At 44.5% G+C, this 21707-nt stretch overlaps 1 protein-coding gene across 4 annotated transcripts in view; it reads left to right on the top strand.

Moving 5' to 3' along the window:
* LOC135553106 (SPRY domain-containing SOCS box protein 4-like) overlaps positions 1–21707 on the top strand; it is a 43466-nt gene that overhangs the window by 12267 nt on the left and 9492 nt on the right. The window contains exons 2-3 of one of the 4 annotated variants that reach the window (XM_064985211.1): positions 20096–20228; positions 20480–21350. In XM_064985211.1, coding sequence (XP_064841283.1) covers positions 20642–21350 — 709 coding nt within the window. In that variant the 5' untranslated portion in view covers positions 20096–20228; positions 20480–20641. Of the gene's footprint in view, positions 1–11140; positions 11292–13580; positions 13919–20095; positions 20229–20479; positions 21351–21707 lie in introns of those variants that run through there. The other 3 variants (XM_064985210.1, XM_064985209.1, XM_064985208.1) reach the window with 3 other exon arrangements.

Below are 21707 nucleotides of genomic sequence, written 5' to 3'. Positions count from 1 at the left end.
CATGTTACATGTATTGTGTATGTTTTATTCGGTAAAGTTCAAATTTATATTAAAAAAAATCTCATTTTACATTGGCGTGTTACGTTCAGTAGTTCCAAAACATGCAGTGATATTGCAGAGAGCCACATGAATTTACAGAAATACTCATTATAAATGTTGATAAATAGATGTGTTATACATGGAAATATAGATAAACTTCTCCTTAATGCAACAGCTGTGTCAGAAAAAACCCCAAAAAGCCCAAAACAGCCAAAATAAATATCCGCCATGTTGCGCAGTCAACATTAGTCAGAAATAGCATTATAAATATTCACTTACCTTTGATCTTCATCAGAATGCACTCCCAGGAATCCCAGTAAATGTTTGATTTGTTCCGTGAAGTCCATCAGTTATGTCCAAATAGCTTCTTTTGTTAGGGCATTTGGTAAACAAATGCCCTAACGTCGAACGAAAAGTTCAAAAAAGTTATATTACAGGTCGTAGAAACTAGTCAAACTAAGTATAGAATTAATCTTTAGGATGTTTTTATCATAAATGTTCAATAATTTTCCAACCGGAGAATTCCATTGTCTGTAGAAAAGCAATGGAACGAGAGCTACCTCATGTGAAATGCGCATGACTGAGAACGAGGCTGTTGCCAGACCCCTTGGTAAAACAGCTCTCATCCGGCCCCCCTTCACAGTAGAAGCCTTTCTAAAGACGGTTGACATCTATTGGAAGCCTTAGGAAGTGCAAAATGACCCATATCCCACTGTGTATTTGTTAAGGGCTGAGTTCAAAAACTACAAACGTCAGATTTCCCACTTCCTGTTTGGATTTTTTCTCAGGTTTTTGCCTGCCATATGAGTTGTGTTATACACAGACATCATTCAAACAGTTTTAGAAACTTCAGAGTGTTTTCTATCCAATACTAATAATACTATGCATATATTAGCATCTGGGACTGAGTAGGAGGCAGTTTACTCTGGCATGCTATTCATCCCCCTATAACTTCTTTGAAAATGGTAAATAGATGTGCTGATGTAAGGGTCTATGCCTCCTTAAAGACTACCCCCACCATCATGGCTGCCTTGGGTTCGTTGATCCTCCTGTTACGCTAAGCAGCAGTAGCCTCAGTCTAGGCCTTCCCAGCAGGTGTGATTTGACTGTGGTCCCTGCACAGCAAGTCTGGTCGACCGGAACACGACTGTGACTGAACACTGCTTCCCAAATCCCCCCCTGAGCACCGGAGTGCGCTGAACAAGTCCTTCAGTGTTCAGTCAATCACCCGCCAATCAAGACTAGTAGTGCTGTGCCGGAGAAAGTTTTATTTTGGACCTGACTGAGTCTTAAGAGTCAACACACTGGTGGACACACTCACATTTTAAGCTGCTGTTAGTTTCTCAGTTCCAGCATGAATAACATAATTGTCTCGTGTGTTCTTTAGGGCTGACCTCAATTATTCGACTGGTCGATTGCATTTAAAAAAAATTGAGCATTGTCAAATATGAAAAATGTTTAGCACACGACATGCATTCATGCCCTTCTGAGTGGACTAATCCATTGTGCAGGCCGCAGGTATAGCTCACCAGTAGTACATTTATCATTAATTCCCATAATATCTCATCTACAACGCTTGTTTGGTGACTAATTTGTTTGCATTGAATTGTATTATTGTTGCAGGATTACCTTTGTCATTGTAGGAGTGGACACGTTGTTTGCAGAACGCACAACCTAGGCTTCACTTGTGAGAAAGTTTTGGTTTATTTCAATCCATTTGTTTGGAGTGCTCCTGTCTATCTTGAGTAAGGACATGCACCTGATTATGCATATAGAAGTAGGACTAGTCCATCTGGCCTGCGTGCATATGTAGGCCTATAATATGACCATTTGGGGATGTGATACTAGTTCTGAGTGTCTGGCCATCACTGTGGAGCTTCTCAGTCATTTTATTTCTTCATCTCATACAGCAAGTTAACAAAGTCTGTTTTTGCATCCATTGAGAAGGACAATAGTTCCTCAACATAGCCTTTTGGATTACTGGAATGAAAGGGGGAAAAATGTAATGCTCTGATCTGGTGGAAATGTTATAAAATTGGCCTACCTGATTTACTACTTCTCCCTTGTGCAAAATTGATACAATGATTAAAGTTCCTTGCAGCCAGTGATTTATAGGATATTTTCTACCTATGGGCTGCAATGTTTTTTTGTTTGTTTTTACTGCAATGTTTTTATGTAGGCTATTTTTATATATTGGCAATAAAAGTTACAAATCTAAAAGTAGAATTTTGATTAACCACATTACATTGATTTTGACTTTATTATCAATGAAACTGTTCCATGAAAATGTACATATGAAAATCATAACTGGCATGCAGATTAGAAGAAATGGTAGGATAACTCGGCACTCCAAATAGGAAAGGTTGCCGACCTCTGGTGTAGCCTAACTTCGGGAGCATAATATCAGAATCTGCCAAGGCCAGCAGGAGGGTCAGGAACAGGTTTGTTTTATTCTGGTTAGGCTATATTGATCTCTGGCTCCATCTTTAGTAATCTGTCTTCAGTTTTAATTGCAATTCTTAAAGCATCAGACAACACAGGGCCAAGCGTTCCTCTAACACCAGCTCTGGACGCCTGCTGTGTTCCTGGTTCCTGCCACGCTGCACAATCTAATGTATCTTTTGTTCTCAGCAGTTGGTCCTATCTGTGGAATATTTTTTCCTGTATAACTATCCCTATTGTTTAGTTGGGAACTGACATGTATTTACATAGGTATTTTAAAGTAACTATGCTTGCTCTGGCCTAGAGTTGTGCTACTTGCAGTGACAGACCATATGTTTTATCCTTGGAGGTCGGTGTTTGCGCATGTTTTTTACCTGTTGATTCGTGTGCATTTGCCTGTTTTATCTGTGATATAAGCGTGTGTGTCATAGATGTATGTCAATCATGGCAGGGCCCTGTTATGAATAGAGCTCACATCCCTGTCTACATCACCCAGCTCTCCAGACTGGCTTGAGATTAGATGAGTGACAGCAGTCTGTCCATCCCTAACGGGGTCATCGCTCTTGGGAGGTTCATTTCTCCCTGGTGGGTTTTTGACGAGCACAGTGACGCAGGATGAGCCAGGGGCAGGATGGTATGATCCACACTAACAAGCTACTAATTGGTTGTTAATGTGACAGAGCGGGGTTTGAGTCACAAGGCTATTTTAGCCCACTGAGCTAAGGCCTAGACATTTGAAAACGTAAGTCTTGAAATCTACTTACACAAAAAGGATTAGGGTCTACCAGGCTTGGGATTGAACTTTAGACTGCATAGGTCTTAAGTCCATAATTTCTTCAATCAGTGATTGGCCCCCATTGGGTAGACTTGCCCATTCGGCTAAGCTTTGAACCCACGCATCATCACCAGTCTCCAAGGCTTTGTGGAGTCAGTTGAGAATCTCCAAATAAGTTGAAATTTTTGACTAAAGGTATACTGCACTTGCATCCTTAGTGTAGTTCTGTCTCTGAGGATATTTTTTTTAAACCAAGCACACTGCTATCCCAGAGATTCAGGGGTTCAAATATCTGTGGTTTCTCATGTTAACAACAATCTCTTAATATTTCATTACTTAATTATTCCTGTAATCAGTCATCGGCCTATTAACGTGCTGTCTGCCAAGGTGGACAAATAGTGGTTGGAGCAGAACCTCATAGGGATGATTTGCGTTCTTATTTTAGAGCCACTGCTGCAGGCTCACGCTGTAATGGCTGGCGGGATGGCTGGGTATTTTGGGAGCTAATTTATTGCATCTCTCTCAAGGGGGTGGTGGGGGGAAGGGGGGAGTGGGGTGTAAGATATGCACCCGGGGCTCCTTCCCGACTGGTGATTAATCTCCATGCTACATCGGCATGACGTGCCGTTTTTTATTTCACAATTTAATGTGTGTGAAGATGACGCTATTCAGCCGGCACTCGTATACAAGTAAAGTCTATGGTGGAGAAACTCACCCTGAGTGTTTTGTGGATAGAGAGAAAAGAGCACCGGGTTGGAGGGAGATGAAGAGGTCTGTTTTATATCCCCATACTGATAAATGGCTGGCCCCAGTCTTCCCACTGACGCACAAATGTCACATCATAAAAAACAGTACGCACTCTTCCAGTGTCTCTCTCTCACCCCCTGCCTTGCAAAACACTCAATTATACCATGGGGTTTTCCTCCACCACCACCACCTCGTCCTATCAAGCGGTTAAATTGTGTTCCTAAGTGCATTTGAGCTAAATTGAAGCGGCCCCAATCACAGAGCTGCTATGATTTATTTTCTTTAATTCGAGACGCGATAAAACTGCAAGGTGAGGTCTGTCATTACCTTACCATTACATGCTGTTGGTTAGGGGTGTGGTGAGTGGTGTTTTGGATAACTAATTGTCATGCAAAACGGCCACGATTGTCATAATTGTCATTTTGGTTTAATTGTTTTTATTTGTATTGTACTGCATTAATAATGCTACGACATACGTAATGGTTTAGCTATGACATATCTAATGGTTTAGCTACGACATACAGTTGAAGATGAAGTTTACATACACCTTAGCCAAATACATTTAAACTCAGTTTTCACAATTCCTGACATTTAATCCTAGTAAAAATTCCCTGCCTTAGGTCAATTAGGATCACCAATTTATTTTAAGAATGTGAAATGTTAGAATAATAGTAGAGAGAAGGATTTATTTCAACTTTTATTTTTTTTCATCACATTCCCAGTGGGTCAGAAGTTTACATACACTCAATTACTATTTGGTAGCATTGCCTTTTTAAATTGTCAAACGTTTCGGGTAGCCTTCCACAAGCTTCCCACAATGAGTTGGATGAATTTTGGCCCATTCCTCCTGACACAGCCGGTGTAACTGAGTCAGGTTTGTAGGCCTCCTTACTCACACACTTTTTCAGTTCTGCCCACAAATTTTCTATAGGACGGATGTCAGGGCTTTGTGATGGCCACTCCAATACCTTGACTTTGTTGTCCTTAAGCCATTTTGCCACAAGTTTGGAAGTATGCTCGGGGTCATTGTCCATTTGTAAGACCCATTTGCGACCAAGCTTTAACTTCCTGACTGATGTGGATATATTGAAGAAACATCTGCCAATTTTCCTGCCTCATGATGCCATCTATTTTGTGAAGTGCACCAGTCCCTCCTGCAGCAAAGCACCCCCACAACATGATTCTGCCACCCCCGTGCTTCACGGTTGGGATGGTGTTCTTTGGTTTGCAAGCCTCCCCCTTTTTCCTCCAAACATAACGATGGTCATTATGGCCAAACAGTTATATTTCTGTTTCATCAGACCAGAGGACATCTCTCCAAAAGGTACGATCTTTGTCCCCATGTGCAGTTGCAAACCGTAGTCTGACTTTTTTTAATGGCAGTTTTGGAGCAGTGACATCTTCCTTGCTGTGCGGCCTTTCAGGTTATGTCTATCGGATTCGTATTACTGTGGATATAGATACCTTTGTACATGTTTCCTCCAGAATCGTTACAAGGTCCTTTGCTGTTGTTCTGGGATTGATTTGCACTTTTCGCACCAAAGTACGTTCATCTCTAGAAGACGATGCGTCTCCTTCCTGAGCGCTATGACGGCTGTGTGGTCCCATGGTGTTTAGTCTTGCGTACTATTGTTTGCACAGATGAACATGGTACCTTGAGGCATTTGGTTCATCATTGGGAGCAATTTCCAGACTTGTGTAGGTCTACAATCTTTTTATTACTGGCCCAACACTAACCCTGTGTGCTCGTAAAATGATTACCAACCTTATACACTTCATCTAAAAATAAGAAACTGCTATTGGGTAAACTATAGCTACTTGAAAATAAATTTCAAAATAAAATGTATGAAGAGTGTTATATTTCTTTTAGTTCACGGTTTTGCCCATAATTGTGGGCAAAGGCAGCCCCCACGTGGAATCAAAAAAAGCAGCTTCCTATAGTTCTCTGTTTTGCCCAGTTGGCACATGTGAGCTTGATGCACCCCAACCCAAAGCATCATTGGCTTGTTGTAGTGAAAACATGCTGTTCTTTTGTGTACCAGTCACGTAGGGACTTACCTAAAGATAAAGACTTCCTTGTTTTAGTGTAGAGAGAAACAAGGAGGAATCTGACCTTTTTTCCACTTTGTGTTTCCATATGACCTTAGTGTCATTCTCCTTTCGATGCCCATTCAACTCTCATACCGGTCTGTCCACACAAACCGAGTGTTTTGAATGCTGGAGTCAGGGTAACCTCGTGTGTGTGTGTGTGTGTGTGTGTGTGTGGTGCTGGGGGGAAGAATGGAACAACAAAGACCCATTCTGAAGAAGATTCAGTTATTGAATGAGGGAGAAGTGGAGGGAACAGGTGGTGAATTGTGAAGGAAGAGCAATAAGAGTCTCAACTCTAGCCGTTCCAACCTGCTGCCTATCTATCACATCACTATGTGTGTGTTCGTGTGTTTTTGCCTGTGGGCCTGATGAGCTGGGAGAGATGACTCCTCGAATCAGTAGATTATTCATGATGATGCTGGACTGGAGGCCTGAGGGAAGGGCACTGTAATCTGCCCAGCACTTCCACTTTGCCGTTTTCCCATATGATGCAAAGTGCCCTCTATAGGTTAAAATCCCTTATCGTATGCACTATAGTCTGCCCTGCTATGGAAACATTTGCATGTATTGATCTCGGATGAAGATTAAGATTCCTAAAAGGTTGTTGCTTTTTTTTTCTTCTTAAATCCATTTTCTGCTCATTGATGTTGAGCATCTATTGGATTATTCTCCACAGGAAACTGAGAACAACACTATCTCTTGGAGGACACTGGCACTCCTGGAACTCTTTTCAAGATAGTGGGCCAAAAAAGTAGTTATTCAGCCACCAATTGTGCAAGTTCTCCCACTTAAAAAGATGAGGCCTGTAATTTTCATCATAGGTACACTTCAACTATGACAGACAAAATGAGGCGAAAAATTCAGAAAATCACTTTGTAGGATTTTTTATGAATTTATTTGCAAATTGTCGTGGAAAATAAGTATTTGGTCAATAACAATAAAAGTTTATCTCAATACTTTGTCATTGCCAACAAAGGGTATATAACAGAGGTCAAATGTTTTCTGTAAGTCTTCAAGGGTTTCACACACTTGCTGGTATTTTGGCCCATTCCTCTGTGCAGATCTCCCCGAGAGCAGTGATGTTTTGGGGCTGTTGCTGGGCAACATGGACTTTCAACTTCCTCCAAAGATTTTCTATGGGTCGAGATCTGGAGACTGGCTAGGCTACTCCAGGACCTTGAAATGCTTCTTACAAAGCCACTCCTTCGTTGCCCGGGCGGTGTGTATGGAAAGACCCACGTTTCATCTTCAATGCTCTTGCTGATGGAAGGAGGTTTTCACTCAAAATCTCACGATACATGGCCCAATTCATTCTTTCCTTTACAATGATCAGTCATCCTGGTCCCTTTGCAGAAAAACAGCCCCAAAGCATAATGTTTCCACCCCCATGCTTCACAGTAGGTATGGTGTTCTTTGGATTCAACTCAGCATTCTTTGTCCTCCAAACACAACAAGTTGAGTTTTTACCAAAAAGTTTTATTTTGGTTTCATCTGATCTGATGAAAATTACAGGCCTCATCTTTTTAAGTGAGAGAACTTGCACAATTGGTGGCTGACTAAATACTTTTTTGCCCCACTGTAACTTTTTGTGTAGTGAAAAGGATGCTGCTGCTATTCAGCTGTGCTGTCTGACTGTTAACAAGCCTCTGCTCATACAATCTTCCTTTTACAGTCTATGGAACTGCAGCTTTTCAGCAGCAGCTAATAGACATCACACCCTGCACCTTCTCCCACTGCTTTCACTGAAGTTTTTACTTAGTGTCTTAGCTACCAAACGGTCTTCTCTCCAATCCTAATTTTGCTTAATTGCTGCTGAGCCCCGGCCTAGCGAGATAGACAGGGAGATTGTGAGGGAGAGGTGAAGGTAGCTGTAATGAGAAAGGCGTGATGTATTAATCAGGCCTGACGTCTCTCATCCCCTCCAATCTCATCAAGTGGTAGAGAGCTCCCAGTTCCGCCCAGCAACATCTGTGGACTCAAAATGGGGAGTTTATCCACCTGTTAACCAGGTTTCCACCTCGTGAAACCGGAGGCTGCAGCACTTTACACAGCAGATGGATGTGGTCTTGGCTGGGTAGTCTCGTCTCCAGTGGTTCACCAGGTGGTTGAGGATTGAAGTTACTGCTGGTTTGGTGTTATTTTGGAGTTAAGTGTGTGTTTTGGGTCTAGTTTGGTGGAAGCAGCAGGGGCACCGTGAGAATAGGTTCGTTGTGTGGAGGCTGGGAATTATTCCATACACGAGAGACCTTGTAGTCACATTGTGATTAGAGGCTGTTTTCCTTAGGCTGAGAAATGTACTACAGCGACACAGCCCACGGAGTCGTTTCATCAATTCCGCCCCGGCCTAATGGCCAATTTAGCCATCAAACGACAGGCGGAGCAGCACTACATGCCTGGTTAATGTTTGAAGAGGAGGCGCCTGAAAATTTCGTTAAAAATTAAGATTGCAATGCCCCATATGGTTTCTCTCTCTCTATACCTCCCCCCTCCTTTGCTGTCCTTTCTCTCTGACTTACCTTCCCTCTGGTTGATTGGTATTGATCTATTCCCACTTGGTACAGAATGTCTCCCTGTGTAATGTCACCTGCTTGCCTCGTGTCTGCTGTAGGCAGGTCCACATTGGTTATGTAATGATTAGAGCCTTCAGTCCTGTGATCTTGGCTAAGGTTTGAGGGAATGTCCCGTGCTGAAACCTATTAAAGTAGCTGTACTGCACATCCAGGTTACTAAAGTTCCTTGCCCTCAACTTTACTAGGTCACTGCTTGACTCTGAATTCCCCTACACTCAACTTTAGTACACTTACATTTGAGTGTCCTTTCACTACCCAAGGCGCCTGCCTTATTCCACGTCACTGTCTAGGCTGGTGTCCTGTCTTATTCTACTCGTTGTCTCATGGGGCTCACGAGTGGCACAGCATCTCAGTGTAGAGTCGTCACTACCATCCCTGGTTCGAATCCAGGCTCTATCACATCTGGCTGTAATTGGGAGTCCCATAAGGCGGCGCACAATTGGATCAGCGTCGTCTGATTTTGGCCAGGGTAGGCCATCATTGTAAATAAGAATTTGTTCTCAAGTGACTTGCCTAGTTATATAAATGTTAAATAAAGTAAAAAATCTGATCCTCTCCTCCAATCCACTTTAAAGAGAGAGGAGAGGAAACAACATGGACTAAAGAAGCAAGGATTCGACCGCTAGTGATGTTTTGCAGACACGGTCTAATATGTACTGTCCTGATTCTACCTGCTGTCTCGCTGGCCCCCTGTTTCTCCTCAGGAAGTAGGCAGGCCACAGTAAGGTGATTGACCTGTGACCTTTGGACTTGGTGATTTGGTTGTTCGCTGCGGACTTCAGATCTCAGATGAATTAACAGGTGAACTCACATACAACCAGCAGAACACTAGTCTACTAATAATTTGCTCCTTACAGTTGATGGACCCAATTCAACTCCTTCATTGGACATTGACTGCATTCCAGAACCATTCAAAGTGTAAAACGGGCACAAAAGGAGTGGACTTTGATTATGCATGCTATAAAAACACTACACCTTCCAACAAAAGCAGCAGAGATGAGGTGCTGTTGTTTTATTCAGAGATACTAATAAAATATCCTGTACATGCCATGATGCCAAATGTTGCTGAGTGCTTTTGATTGTTCATTCTTATTGATGGATTCACGCATGTGTTATTTAATAGATTGTTCCCATTTCTATGACCCAGGGGCCAGGGTGAGGAACCTGATCAGAACTGTTTGGGCTTACTTAACTGCTGGCCCAGGTAACCAGAGCCTTCAGCCTGGGTACTTATTAATATTTGATCAGGTTCTAGCCCAATCAGCTGAAATGCTCTGTAAACATGTAGAGACCGATTTGGGTTTTAACCTATTAGTACCACAGTGACAATACAGTGAGCGCTAGGCTAAGTCGCTATACGTCGTCACCCCATTATGAGTTACATTCTAGAGCATGATTTATCAATGTACCCCAAGCCCTTTATAAAATGTATAGGAGGTTCTGGCTTCATACACTAGTTCGACCCACGTGGAGCATCAACATGCCACAGTCGGTTCCCAAGCGCTACCCAAACCTGTTTTTCTGGGCTTTTTTGTTGTTGCCTGTATGGTGATGTGATGACAAGTATCATTGTCTGTAATTTATCCATTGATTTGCCTAACTGTTGGCTGATAGGAGGGATTTTATGAGAGGAGTTATATTTTACTTGTCACATGCGCCGAATACAACCGGTACCGTGAAATGCTCACTTACAAGCTCTTAACCAACAATGCAGTTCTAGAAATGGAGTTAAGAAAATATTTACTTAAATAAACAAAATTTTAAAAGTAAAATAACAATAACGAGGCCAAATAAAGTACCAGTCAAAAGTTGACACACCCACTCATTCCAGGGTTTTCTTTGTTTTTACTATTATATACGTTGTAGAGTAGTAGTGAAGGCATCAAAACTATGAAATAACACACGTTTCATGTAGTAACCAAAAAAGTGTTAAACAAATACAAATATATTCGAGATTCTTCAAAGTAGCCACCCTTTGCCTTGATGACCCTGAGTCACCTCTGCTGCAGAGGACAAGGTTTTTATTAGTTACCAGCCCCAGAAATTGCAGCCCAATTAAATGCTTCACATAGTTGAAGTAACAGACACATCTCAACATCAACTGTTCAGAGGAGACTGCGTGAATCAGGCCTTCATGGTCGAAAGGCTGCAAAGAAACTACTACTAAAGGACACCAATAAGAGGAGACTTGCTTGGGCGAAGAAACTCGAGCAATGAACATTAGACCGGTGGAAGTCTGTCCTTTTGGTCTGATATTTTTGGTTCCACCCACAGTGTCTTTGAGACGCAGAGTAGGTGAACAGATGATCTTCACGTCTGGTTCTCACCGTGAAGAATGGAGGAGGATGTGTGGGGGTGCTTTGCTGGTGACACGGTCTGTGGTTTATTTAATCGGCATGGCTGCCACAGCATTCTGCAGTGATAGGCCAGTCCAAATAGGTGAAAACCAGATGAGGTATCATATGTTTTTCAACAGGACAATGATCTAACACACCTCCAGGCTGTGTAAGGGTTATTTCACCAAGAAGGAGAGTGATGGAGTGCTACATCAGATGACCTGGCCTCCACAATCACCTGACCTCAACCCAATTGAGATGGTTTGGGAGGAGTTGGACCGCAGAGTGAAGGTAAAGCAGACGACAAGTGCTCAGCATGTGTGGGAACTCATTCAAGAGCATTCCAGGTGAAGCTGGTTGAGAGAATGCCAAGAGTGTGCACAGCTGTCAAGGCAAAGGGTGGCTACTTTGAAGAATCTAAAATCCAAAATGTATTTTGATTTGTTTAACAATTTGTTTGGTTACTACATGATTCCAAATGTTTCATAGATTGAATGTCTTCACAATTTTTCTACAATGTAGAAAATAGTCCCCCCCCAAAAAAACCTTGCATGAGTAGGTGTCTGAACTTTGACTGGTACTATATGTCCTGCCCTGCTCATCTTGACTAACCTTCATGAATAGCTCCTGTCAGAATGTGTCTTGTGTTTTGTTGTGAGTGTGTGTACTCAACCCAGTGGATTATGCCCCCAGAATACACCTTGTGCTTACAGTAAAACGACTCCTGCCAAGTCTGACTGGACTTTGAACGAGCGGCTTTGTTTTTATTGGGGCCAGATCTCAACTTCACTATCTGGATCCAACTAGTGGCAATGCACGTACTGGCCCCCAGAGCAGTGCTAAGGTATGATGCCAGCTATTCTGTTATCCAGCTCTATACTGGCCATACTGCTCTTGGCTGGGTGCATATCTGGAGGAGCTGGAGCAGTGGGTTAGGGGGTGATATTGTGCTCTTCAGTCTCCTTTGTGTGTGAGACGGGAATTGATTTGGACAAATGGCTGCTCATTTACCAGCCCTGGCTGGCCAACCCCCTTTGATCTTTGTTGTAAAGTGATTCACCTTCACTGTCTGTCGGTCTGTTTTTAAGAGGAGATAAAAGTAGCACTACTCTTTCAAGATGGCTGTTTGTGATGCGGTGTTGTGAAGGAGATACTTTTTTATAGCTAACATCCTGCACGTTTTTTATGTAGTATGTGCACGCACACAGTCTGATCTGTAATCTATTTCTACCATTCCTCTTCCTCTGTTGCTCTTTGACTGCTTTCTCTTTCATCTCCCAACCTTTCACCCCTCCACCCCTCTGCCTTCCTTGTCTTTAGCCATCCTTTTTTCCTCTCCTTACACTCTGATCTCTCGCATGATTGCCTTTTCTACTCGCTTCCTGGTGATGGGAGTGAATGGAACCTCCAGTAGTAAAACTTCTCTTTTGTCTCACTCCGCCTCCAAATTTCTCTCCCTCTTTCTCTCAATTTCAGTGAATCATGCTGCCTTCTCTGTAAGGGACTGTGCTTTTGACAGTTGTAAAGCAAAGGTTGTAGCTAGCTAGTTGACTGATGTTTGTGGTGAGGGTTGAAATTGTCCGGAATGTAAAAACAGTGGCAGTGGCGTTGAAAGGGTTTCCTGTCTGTGCTCGGTGCTGTGCTCGGTGCTGTCCTGCTCTGCTCAGACGAGGGGAGGTCTTCTGTCTAACACAGAGGTCATACACACACACACAGAGCTGCTGTCACTCAACAGGAGCCTACGTCAAAACAAAGCAGAAACAACCGGTTATAGTGTCCTAATGTGCGCTCTCTTATGCAAACTTTTTTTTATACAGAATGCATTCCAATGTATTAGCAGGTGGTCATATAATTTATCTCTGTGTGTGTGGTATAGAGCATTGACTGGACTCTACAGCTTGTGATTTAAGCCACTCCAGATTGAGGAAAGGGCATGGTGAGAGGAATGCCGCTCTGAAGTGTGGGTAGGAGCAGATATGGTGGGAAGGCTTTCTTGTCTCTCAGGGGAGAAACATGAGAGGGAAAGGGGGATGGATAGGCACTGAGAAGGCAAGAGAAGAGGCGGGCATGGTTGCAAAGCTGAATAGTGAGAAGGTTAGGTGGGAGAGGGCTGACATGTTGTTGATATGAACAAGTATGGCATGTTCTCTCCATACTTGTAAGGTTATGTGTCTGTGAGAGGAGTAACATGATACAGCTCTCCCACCATCATTGAGCCCTCCCTCTTTCTCCCTTAGTTTCCCTCTATTCAGTCTCTCCTACTGAAGGAACACTACAGAGCATTCTCTCTTTCCCTCACTCCTAATGAGGCTGCCTCCGCAGCAACCAGCAAAGTACAGTCCAGCCAAGGTTGCTTTCCGCTCTGAGTTCTGGAAGGTTTGGTCAGTGGCATGTCCACAGAACCTTTACCCAAAAACAACCGCTCTGATTCTCTACTCTCTATTCACTTCTCATTTTTCGTCGTCCTCAGGACTGGCCTATTGCATCAGTCACTTAGTCAGTGAGGGACTGTTTACCAGTCTCTTTGTTCTCTTTCCTGCTCTTTTGCTTTGTTCCATCGCTCCACTTGAAGCACAGAGGGAAAGAGAGACTGGGGTGTTTTCTAATAGTTGGTAAAGACTTTCTGTGGCCTTATGCTTAGCCACCTCCCTCGCTCATTCCCCCCCTTTCTCCTTGCAGTGGCTGTTTTCCTGTCGTAGCTGGGAACTGACTGAGGCAAGACTGTTTTCCTGTTGTGGCGTCACTTACTGACATTTCTATTCTATTTCTCGCTTTCTGTATTTCTCTCTCGATCTACTATTCTGGCCACAGTTAGACAAGGCTTTTAGGATTTCCTCTCCTCTAGTGTTAGTGTACACATTGCCCTGAGTCGTGAGAAATCTAATTGCTGACACCAGCTTGACCTTGGATATCGCATGGTAAGAAGTTCCTCTCATTCTGTTTCTTTCTCCATGTTGACGCTTGCTCTTCCTCGCTCGCTCTCCTTGTCTTTCTCTGTCTCGCTTTGTCTCTAGCTCTCTGTGTGTGGCACAGTTGTGTTCAAGCAAGGTTGTGCTAGCATGTTATAGGGACTCAGTAGGGGAAATATAAAATGAAGGGAGCTATGTGGTACTCTAGCATTCCACAGCTGTTTGGCACACAGAGCAAGAGAAGCCATTTCCTGTAGGTTTGGGGTTACACAAGTCTGGAGAGTAGGAGAGTCACTGTCTTTTCTGTCCTGTGAGATGACGTGCGCTGCTTTTTTAACAGTAAGCAGTAAAGCACACTCATTATCAGGATGTTATGCTCTGTCTTGAAGTATTGGATTTCATCTTGGCTCTCTCACTGTAACAGTATCTTATGGTTTGTTGTCGTACTTGCACTATGGTAGTGGAGTATTATTCAGTCTCACAGTAAATCCCTCAGTGTTGTATTTTTAAGTTCCTGTTAGAGCAAGTAATATTTGTGTTAGGTAGAGTGTGTCCGCTAGTCCTGGCTCAGATGGACTGGATCACTAAAATAGCTCAAACTCTGCCAACCTTTTGTGTGTCATTGGAGTTATCCTCAGAATTTCACATTAATAAGTGTAACCCCTCATCTTCCAATACGCCCACATATCACTGGTGTTTTCCCCTCTGCTCAATAGTCATTTCTAGAGAGGTTTTTCTCCAGTGGAGTTGTATTGATCCCCGGCCAGCCAATGGCCCACGACACAGACAACAACACAATGCAATGGAAAACGATTTACTCTTGAGTTAGGACTGTGTGACGGGCATCTGCTGCTCCACAAAGCACATGAGATGGAGGGGAGGAACAGGGGAGGGAGGGAGGCACAACAATCTTAGCGCCAAGGGATAGCACGTGGCTGAGAGAAAGGCGTGCTAAGGGGACAGATATGATAGGATGTATGGGAACAAAGGGTTGCTAGCGAAGACATGCACGGTTTTAAAATCCACTTAGAATCAGATAATCTGCTATTTATTAGCTCTATAACTCAGATGCTGTGCATGTGGAAAACTGCATGTCTGTGCATGTGTCGGTTCAAAGCCGCTGTCACTCGTTTGATCTTGTCTGCTATAATGCGCCTGCAAGGCATGTATGAGTCTCTGTGTGGCCTTGTATTGTCCTGCCAGTCTCTGTATTTGCTATGCTAACAACGACACTGCCAACGCCAGCCAGCTCTTCTCACCTATACTAACAGAGGAGAGGTGTACCAGAATAACTAGTGATGTTCATATTCCTCTGATTTTTCTACTTTGCTCATCATCCCTGCCTCCTGTACCCATCTCTGTACCCATCTCTTCCCCCTTCCTGTAATCTCCCTCCTCTCGCCTCTGTTCATCACTCCAGATTTCCTCCATTAAGGTATGGACACTTCAAATTAAATTAAATGTTATTAGTCACATGCGACAAATACAACAGGTATAGACTTTACAGTGAAATGCTTACTTACGAGCCCCTAACCAATAATGCAGTTTAAAAAAAAAGTTAGAAATAAAAGTAACGAGTAATTAAAGAGCAGCAGTAAAATAACAATAGAGAGACTATAGACGGGGGGTACCGGTACAGAGGCAATGTGCGGGGGCACCTGTTGAGGTGTACACCTAAGTAGAGTTATTAAAGTGTCTATGCCTAGATGATACGAGTAGCAGCTGTGTTAAAGGAGGGGGAGGGGGGTACAATGCAAATAGTCTGGGTAGCCATTTGATTAGCTGTTCAGGAGTCTTATCGCTTGGGGTTGGAAGCTGTTTAGAAGCCTTTTGGACCTAGACTTGGCGCTCCGGTACCGCTTGCCATACGGTAACAGTCTATGACTAGGGTGGCTGGAGTCTTTGACAATTTTTAGGTCCATCCTCTGACACTGCCTGGTATAGAGGTCTTGGATGGCAGGACGCTTGGCCCTGGTGATGTACTGGGCCATACGCACTACCCTCTGTAGTGCCTTGCAGGAGGGTGAGCAGTTGCCATACCAGGCATTGATGCATCCAGTCAGGATGCTCTCGATGGTGCAGCTGTAGAACCTTTTTGAGGATCTGAGGACCTATGCCAAATCCTTTGTCTCCTGAGGGGGAATAGGTTTTGTTGTGCTCGCTTCACAACTTTCTTGGTGTGCCTGGACCATGTTAGTTAGTTTGTTGGTGATGTGGACACCAAGGAACTTGAAGCTCTCAACCAGCTCCACTACAGCCACGTCAATGAGAATGGTGGCGTGCTTGGTCCTCTTTTTCCTGTAGTCCACAATCATCTCCTTTGTCTTGATCATGTTGAGGGAGAGGTTGTTATCCTGACACCATGCAGCCAGGTCTCAGCCTATAGGGAGGAGGTCAGTCTCGTCGTTGTCGGTGAGTGAACAGGGAGTACAGGAGGGGCTGAGCACGCACCCCTGAGGGGCCCCTGGGAGGATCAGCGTGGCAGATGTGTTGTTACCTACCCTTATCACCTGGGGGCGGCCTGTTGGGATGTCCAGGATCCAGTTGCAGAGGGAGGCGTTTAGCCCCAGAGTCCTTAGCTTATTTATGAGCGTTGACGGCACTATGGTGTTGACCGCTGAGCTGTAGTCAATGAATAGCATTTTCATATAGGGGTTCCATTTGTCTAGGTGGGAAAGGGCAGTGTGGAGTGCAATAGAGATTGCATGATCTGTTAGGGCAGTATGTAAATTGGAGTGGGTCTAGGGTTTCTGGAATGATGGTGACGTGAGCCATGACCAGCCTTTCAAAGCATTTCATGGCTACAGATGTGAGTGCTACGGGTCAGTAGTCATATAGACAGGTTACCTTAGTGTTCTTGGGCACAGGGACTATGGCGGTCTCCTTAAAACATGTTGGTGTTATAGACTTGGATCGGGAGAGGTTTAAAATGTCAGTGAAGACGCTTGCCAGTTGGTCAGCGCATGCTCACAGTACACATCCTGGTAATCAGTCTGGCCTTGTGAATGTTGACCTGTTTACAGGTCTTACTCATATCGGCTGCAGAGAACGTGATCACACAGTCTTCTGGAACAGCTGGTGCTCTCATGCACGTTTCAGTGTTATTTGCCTCGAAGCGAACATAGAAGTAGTTTAGCTCGTCTGATAGGCTCGTGTCACTGGGCAGTTCTCGGCTGTGCTTCCCTTTTGTAGTCTGTAATGGTTTGCAAGCCCTTCCACGTCCGACGAGCGCCAGAGCCGGTGTAGTACGTTTCGATCTATATTGATGCTTTGCCCATTTGATGGTTCGTCAGAGGGCATAGCAAGATTTCTCATTAGCTTCCGGGTTAGAGTCCCACTCCTTGAAATCGGCAGCTCTAGCCTTTAGCTCAGTGCAGGTGTTGCCTGTAATCCATGGCTTCTGGTTGGGGTATGTACGTACGGTCACTGTGGAGATGACGTCATCGATGCACTTATTGATGAAGCCAAAGACCGATGTGGTGTACTCTTCAATGCCATCAAAGAAATCCTGGGACATATTCCAGTCTGTGCTAGCAAAATAGACCTGTAGCTTTTCATCTGACCACTTTTCTTATTGATCAAGTCACTGGTGCTTCCTGCTTTTAATTTTTTGCTTGTATGTCGGAATCAGGAGGATAGATTTATGGTCAGATTTGCCAAATGGGGATGAGGGAGCTGTATGCATTGTATGGTGTAAATGGAGTAAAGGTGGTCCAGTGATTTAAAAAAAAAAAAAAAAGTTTTTTACACGTTTCTCTTTAGTTGCACATCTTAATAGAAATTTGGTAAGATGGATTTATGTTTCCCTGTATTAAAGTCCTCGGCTACTAAGAGCGCTGCCTCTGGGTGAGTGTTGTCTTGTTGGCTTATAGTGGAATACAGCTCATTCAGTGCGGTCTTAGTGCCAGCATCAGTCTGTGGTGGTATGTAGACAGTTACGAAAAATGCAGATGAACACTCTCTAGGTAGATAGTGTGGTCTACAGCTTATCATTAAATACTCTACCTTAGGTGAGCAAAACCTTGAGATTTCTTAGATATCGTGCACCAGCTGTTATTTACAAAAATACATAGTCTGCTGCCCTTTGTCTTACCAGACGCGTCTGTTCTGTCCTGCCGATACGGCTTATAACCAGCCACCTGTATGTTGATATTGTCGTTGTTCAGCCAGGACCCCGTGAAGCATAAGTTATTCGTTTGGAATGTCCCGTTGGTAGTTTAATCTTCCGCGTAGGTCATCGATTTTATTTTCCAAAGATTGCTAGCAGAGTGGAAGGAAGTGGGGGTTTATTCAATCGCCTAAGAATTCTCCGAAGGCAGCCCGCCCCCTGGCCCCCTTTTCTCCTCCTCCTCATGCAAATTACGGGATCTGGGCCTGTTCCCAGGAAAGCAGTATATCATTGACGTTGTGGTGCTCGTCAGACTCTGCCAGTCCGTGGTGAATAATTGCAGTTTGGATGTCCAGAAGTTATTTTCGGTCATAAGAGACGGTAGAAGCAACATTATGTACAAAATAAGTTACAAAATATGTTAGAAGCAACGCAAAAAAACACAATTCATTAGGAATACGTAAAACGTCAGCCTTGTTCTCCGGCGCCATCTTGCAGACTTAGCACCTCTGTTCAGAGTGCCAGCCGTAATTTATAAACCGATTTCTACATGTAGAATCACACGAAAATATTGGCAGTCAGACGCCCACCGGTGGGTGGTCCCTAAAACTAATGTTGAACGAACGGCAAATGAGCGGCAGAATGACATTTGTTGTAGTGGGTGAGCTCTTACACTCTCACACCCATCTCCTATCCTCCACAGCTCAAAATATATTGAAGAGGACAGAGGCCCAGATTTGTATAAAACACCAGATGGTTTGGTGTGTGTGCCTTCACACACTGGCCACAGGGGTCAAGAGAACACTCACAACACGCATAGAGAGACATTACTTCACTCACAGGATAGAGAGACCGAAACACACCAGCAGCACATAGTCTCAGAAGTGTGTGCACGCGCATTGCTAATGCTATTGACGTGACTGCAGACATCTTGGTAATGCAGTTGAGATCAGCAGGAGAGAATGTCACTCCTTTTCCATTCAATGTTTGTCATCTAATTGTCTGCCTCGATGTTTCTCCCCCCAGGGGTCGTAAGATGACGAGTAGCTTCCCTCAGATGAGACAAGCCACTTAACCCGTCTTTAGCACTATCTCCGTCAGCAAGTGTCTGCATGTCATACAACACAGTGTGATCAGTGAGTCTCAGTGGGCCTCATTGCGTTATGCGTTGTGGTAAATAGGACCCTTCATTCCAGCACAAATGGCACCATGAGTCATTTATAAACTTATAAATTAATATGTAATCAAATCACATTTTATTGGTCACACACACGTGTTTAGCAGATGTTATTGCGGATGTGGCGAAATGCTTGTGTTTCTGGTGCCAACAGTGCAGTAATATCTAACAAGTACTGTCTAACAATTTCACAATGTACACAAATCTAATGTAAATGGAAGACGTAGCTTTAATTTGTATAGAGAGAGACAGTGCAATGCAAATGAGGTTTGAAACACACTGGCGCATGTGTATTGCTTCGCACAGACCGTAGTTTCAGTGTTATGTGGTTATTAAATCTGGACCTGGCTTGCCTCCTCCGCCTCGTCTCCTCTGCCTCCCCCTGGTGTTTGGGTTGAATGTGACCGCTTCCCGCCATTGTGTCCCAGCAGCAGCTCAGCTCTCTCAGGGAGTTGCAGGTTGCCAGTTAAGTGTTCTATCTCTATCTCTATCTCTGTGGAGTGGGTCTCTTTCCTCAAACAGGGAGGGAGTATTTGAAATGGGACATTTTGGAACAGGTGGAAACAGATGAAGTCGGTGGGTTTTTGGGAAATGTAGTGGCAGGGTGAATGTGCCAGAGATAGTTATGTAAAATCTGTGGCACGGTAACTGACTGTTTTACCTCTTTGTGGAATGATTTCTCGAATCTTTTTGGTCTTGTTTAGTCTCCACCCAGAGGAATGTTTGTGTTCCATCTAGAATATCCTTCCTTTTTAAGAACACACAAAGGCCTTTTCATTGTGTGCATGTGAGTGACCCCACATTTGTCATGGTGTGTTTTCTTATACAATGTTTGGTCTTCTCTGTTCAGTATCTGGTAAGTGTGTGGTTGAGTGACTACGTTTCTGGGGTGGTGGGACAGCCTCCTCTTGTTTGGTGTGTAGGTTGTGAACGTTCATGTCTGGTGCCCTTGGAGTGTGAGGCTGCTCAGATGTTCCCTCTTCTTCCAGAGGGCTGGTAGGAACCACAGGGCAACCGGAGGCTGTTTCAGACTGGTACATCTTTCTTTCGTGTCTTCCTCCCCTCCCCCTCTACTCTTCTGATGCGTTGTGTTTTTAATTTGGGTGAAGGAAGTCTTTTGCAGCTGCATTAGCCTGTCTGTTTGAGAGTTACATTTTCAATATGTAAGGAAAAGGGCCGTTAAAAACAGTTGTCTTTGCACAGCTGCTGTGTGTAACATGAGTTTGGGAAAGTGAGAATATGTCATGATAAAGTCAAGTAATGTTTTCCTCTGTCTCTCCTCTAGTTGCGAGTTTCCTCTGACCGTGGACTGAGTGTCTCTGTGAGCGTCTCTCAACCTGGGACGACTGCTCTTCTGGCTACAGCGTCCATGAGGTAACGGCGGGAAGCCCCATACTACCCTCGCTCCACCCTCCATCCCCCTCTCCCTCCATCCCCCTCTGCAGCGATGGGTCAGAAGATCTCAGGCAGCATCAAGTCAGTGGACGCACGGGGTGAGCCTTCATACCGGCCGGTCCGCCGTGAGCTGCGGGGTCCAGACTTCTGCCGGCCTCCTCGTTTGGACCTGCTTCTGGACATGCCCCCTGCGACCTCTGACCTGCAGCTCCACCACGCCTGGAACCCCGAAGACCGCTCGCTCAATGTCTTTGTCAAGGAGGATGACAAGCTGACCTTCCACCGCCACCCGGTAGCCCAGAGCACCGACTGCATCCGTGGCCAGGTGGGCTACACACGGGGGCTCCATGTCTGGCGGATCCACTGGCCGGTGAGACAACGAGGAACACACGCTGTCGTAGGGGTGGGCACGGCTGACGCTCTTCTACACTCTGTGGGTTACACAGCCCTGGTGGGTTCGGACTGTGAGTCGTGGGGCTGGGACTTGGGCCGGAACAGACTCTACTATGACAGTAAGAACCGGCCGGCCTCCACCTCGGCACCAACATACCCATGTTTTCTGGAGGCAGACGAGTCGTTTGTTCTGCCAGATGCCCTGCTGGTGGTGCTGGACATGGACGAGGGCTCACTCAGCTTCATGGTGGACGGCCAGTACCTGGGCGTGGCCTTCAGAGGGTTAAAGGGCAAGAGGCTGTACCCCATCGTCAGCGCCGTGTGGGGACACTGTGAGGTCTCCATCCGCTACGTCAATGGACTGGATCGTAAGTCAATGTCCTTATGCCTTGACAGTGGGAAACCTCTCTCTCTCTGGCTGTTTTGCCTTCTGTTTGTTCTGTCTACATTATATTGTGGGGTTTGCTGTAGTCTGTGCTGTGGTTTTGCATACCTCAGTCAGCATAGCATACTCTGACAAGGCTATGTATTCTCTTATACTGTAGCTCAAAGCAACTATAATATCAGCAAGTCAATGCTGCATTATGCCTTGAGGGCGCTCACTTTCCTTTCTCTCTGACTCTTGTTTAGAAAACAATAAAGCAAAATGTCAAAACCCAGTGACTCATACACCCATACTCTCCCCATCTCTGAATATAAAACCAAGTTGGAGCCCTCGCTTTTCA

The sequence above is a fragment of the Oncorhynchus masou genome, chromosome 13, assembly GCF_036934945.1.
Source record: "Oncorhynchus masou masou isolate Uvic2021 chromosome 13, UVic_Omas_1.1, whole genome shotgun sequence".
NCBI classification, from domain to species: Eukaryota; Metazoa; Chordata; class Actinopteri; order Salmoniformes; family Salmonidae; genus Oncorhynchus; species Oncorhynchus masou.
This window is presented reverse-complemented; position numbering and strand designations above follow the sequence as displayed.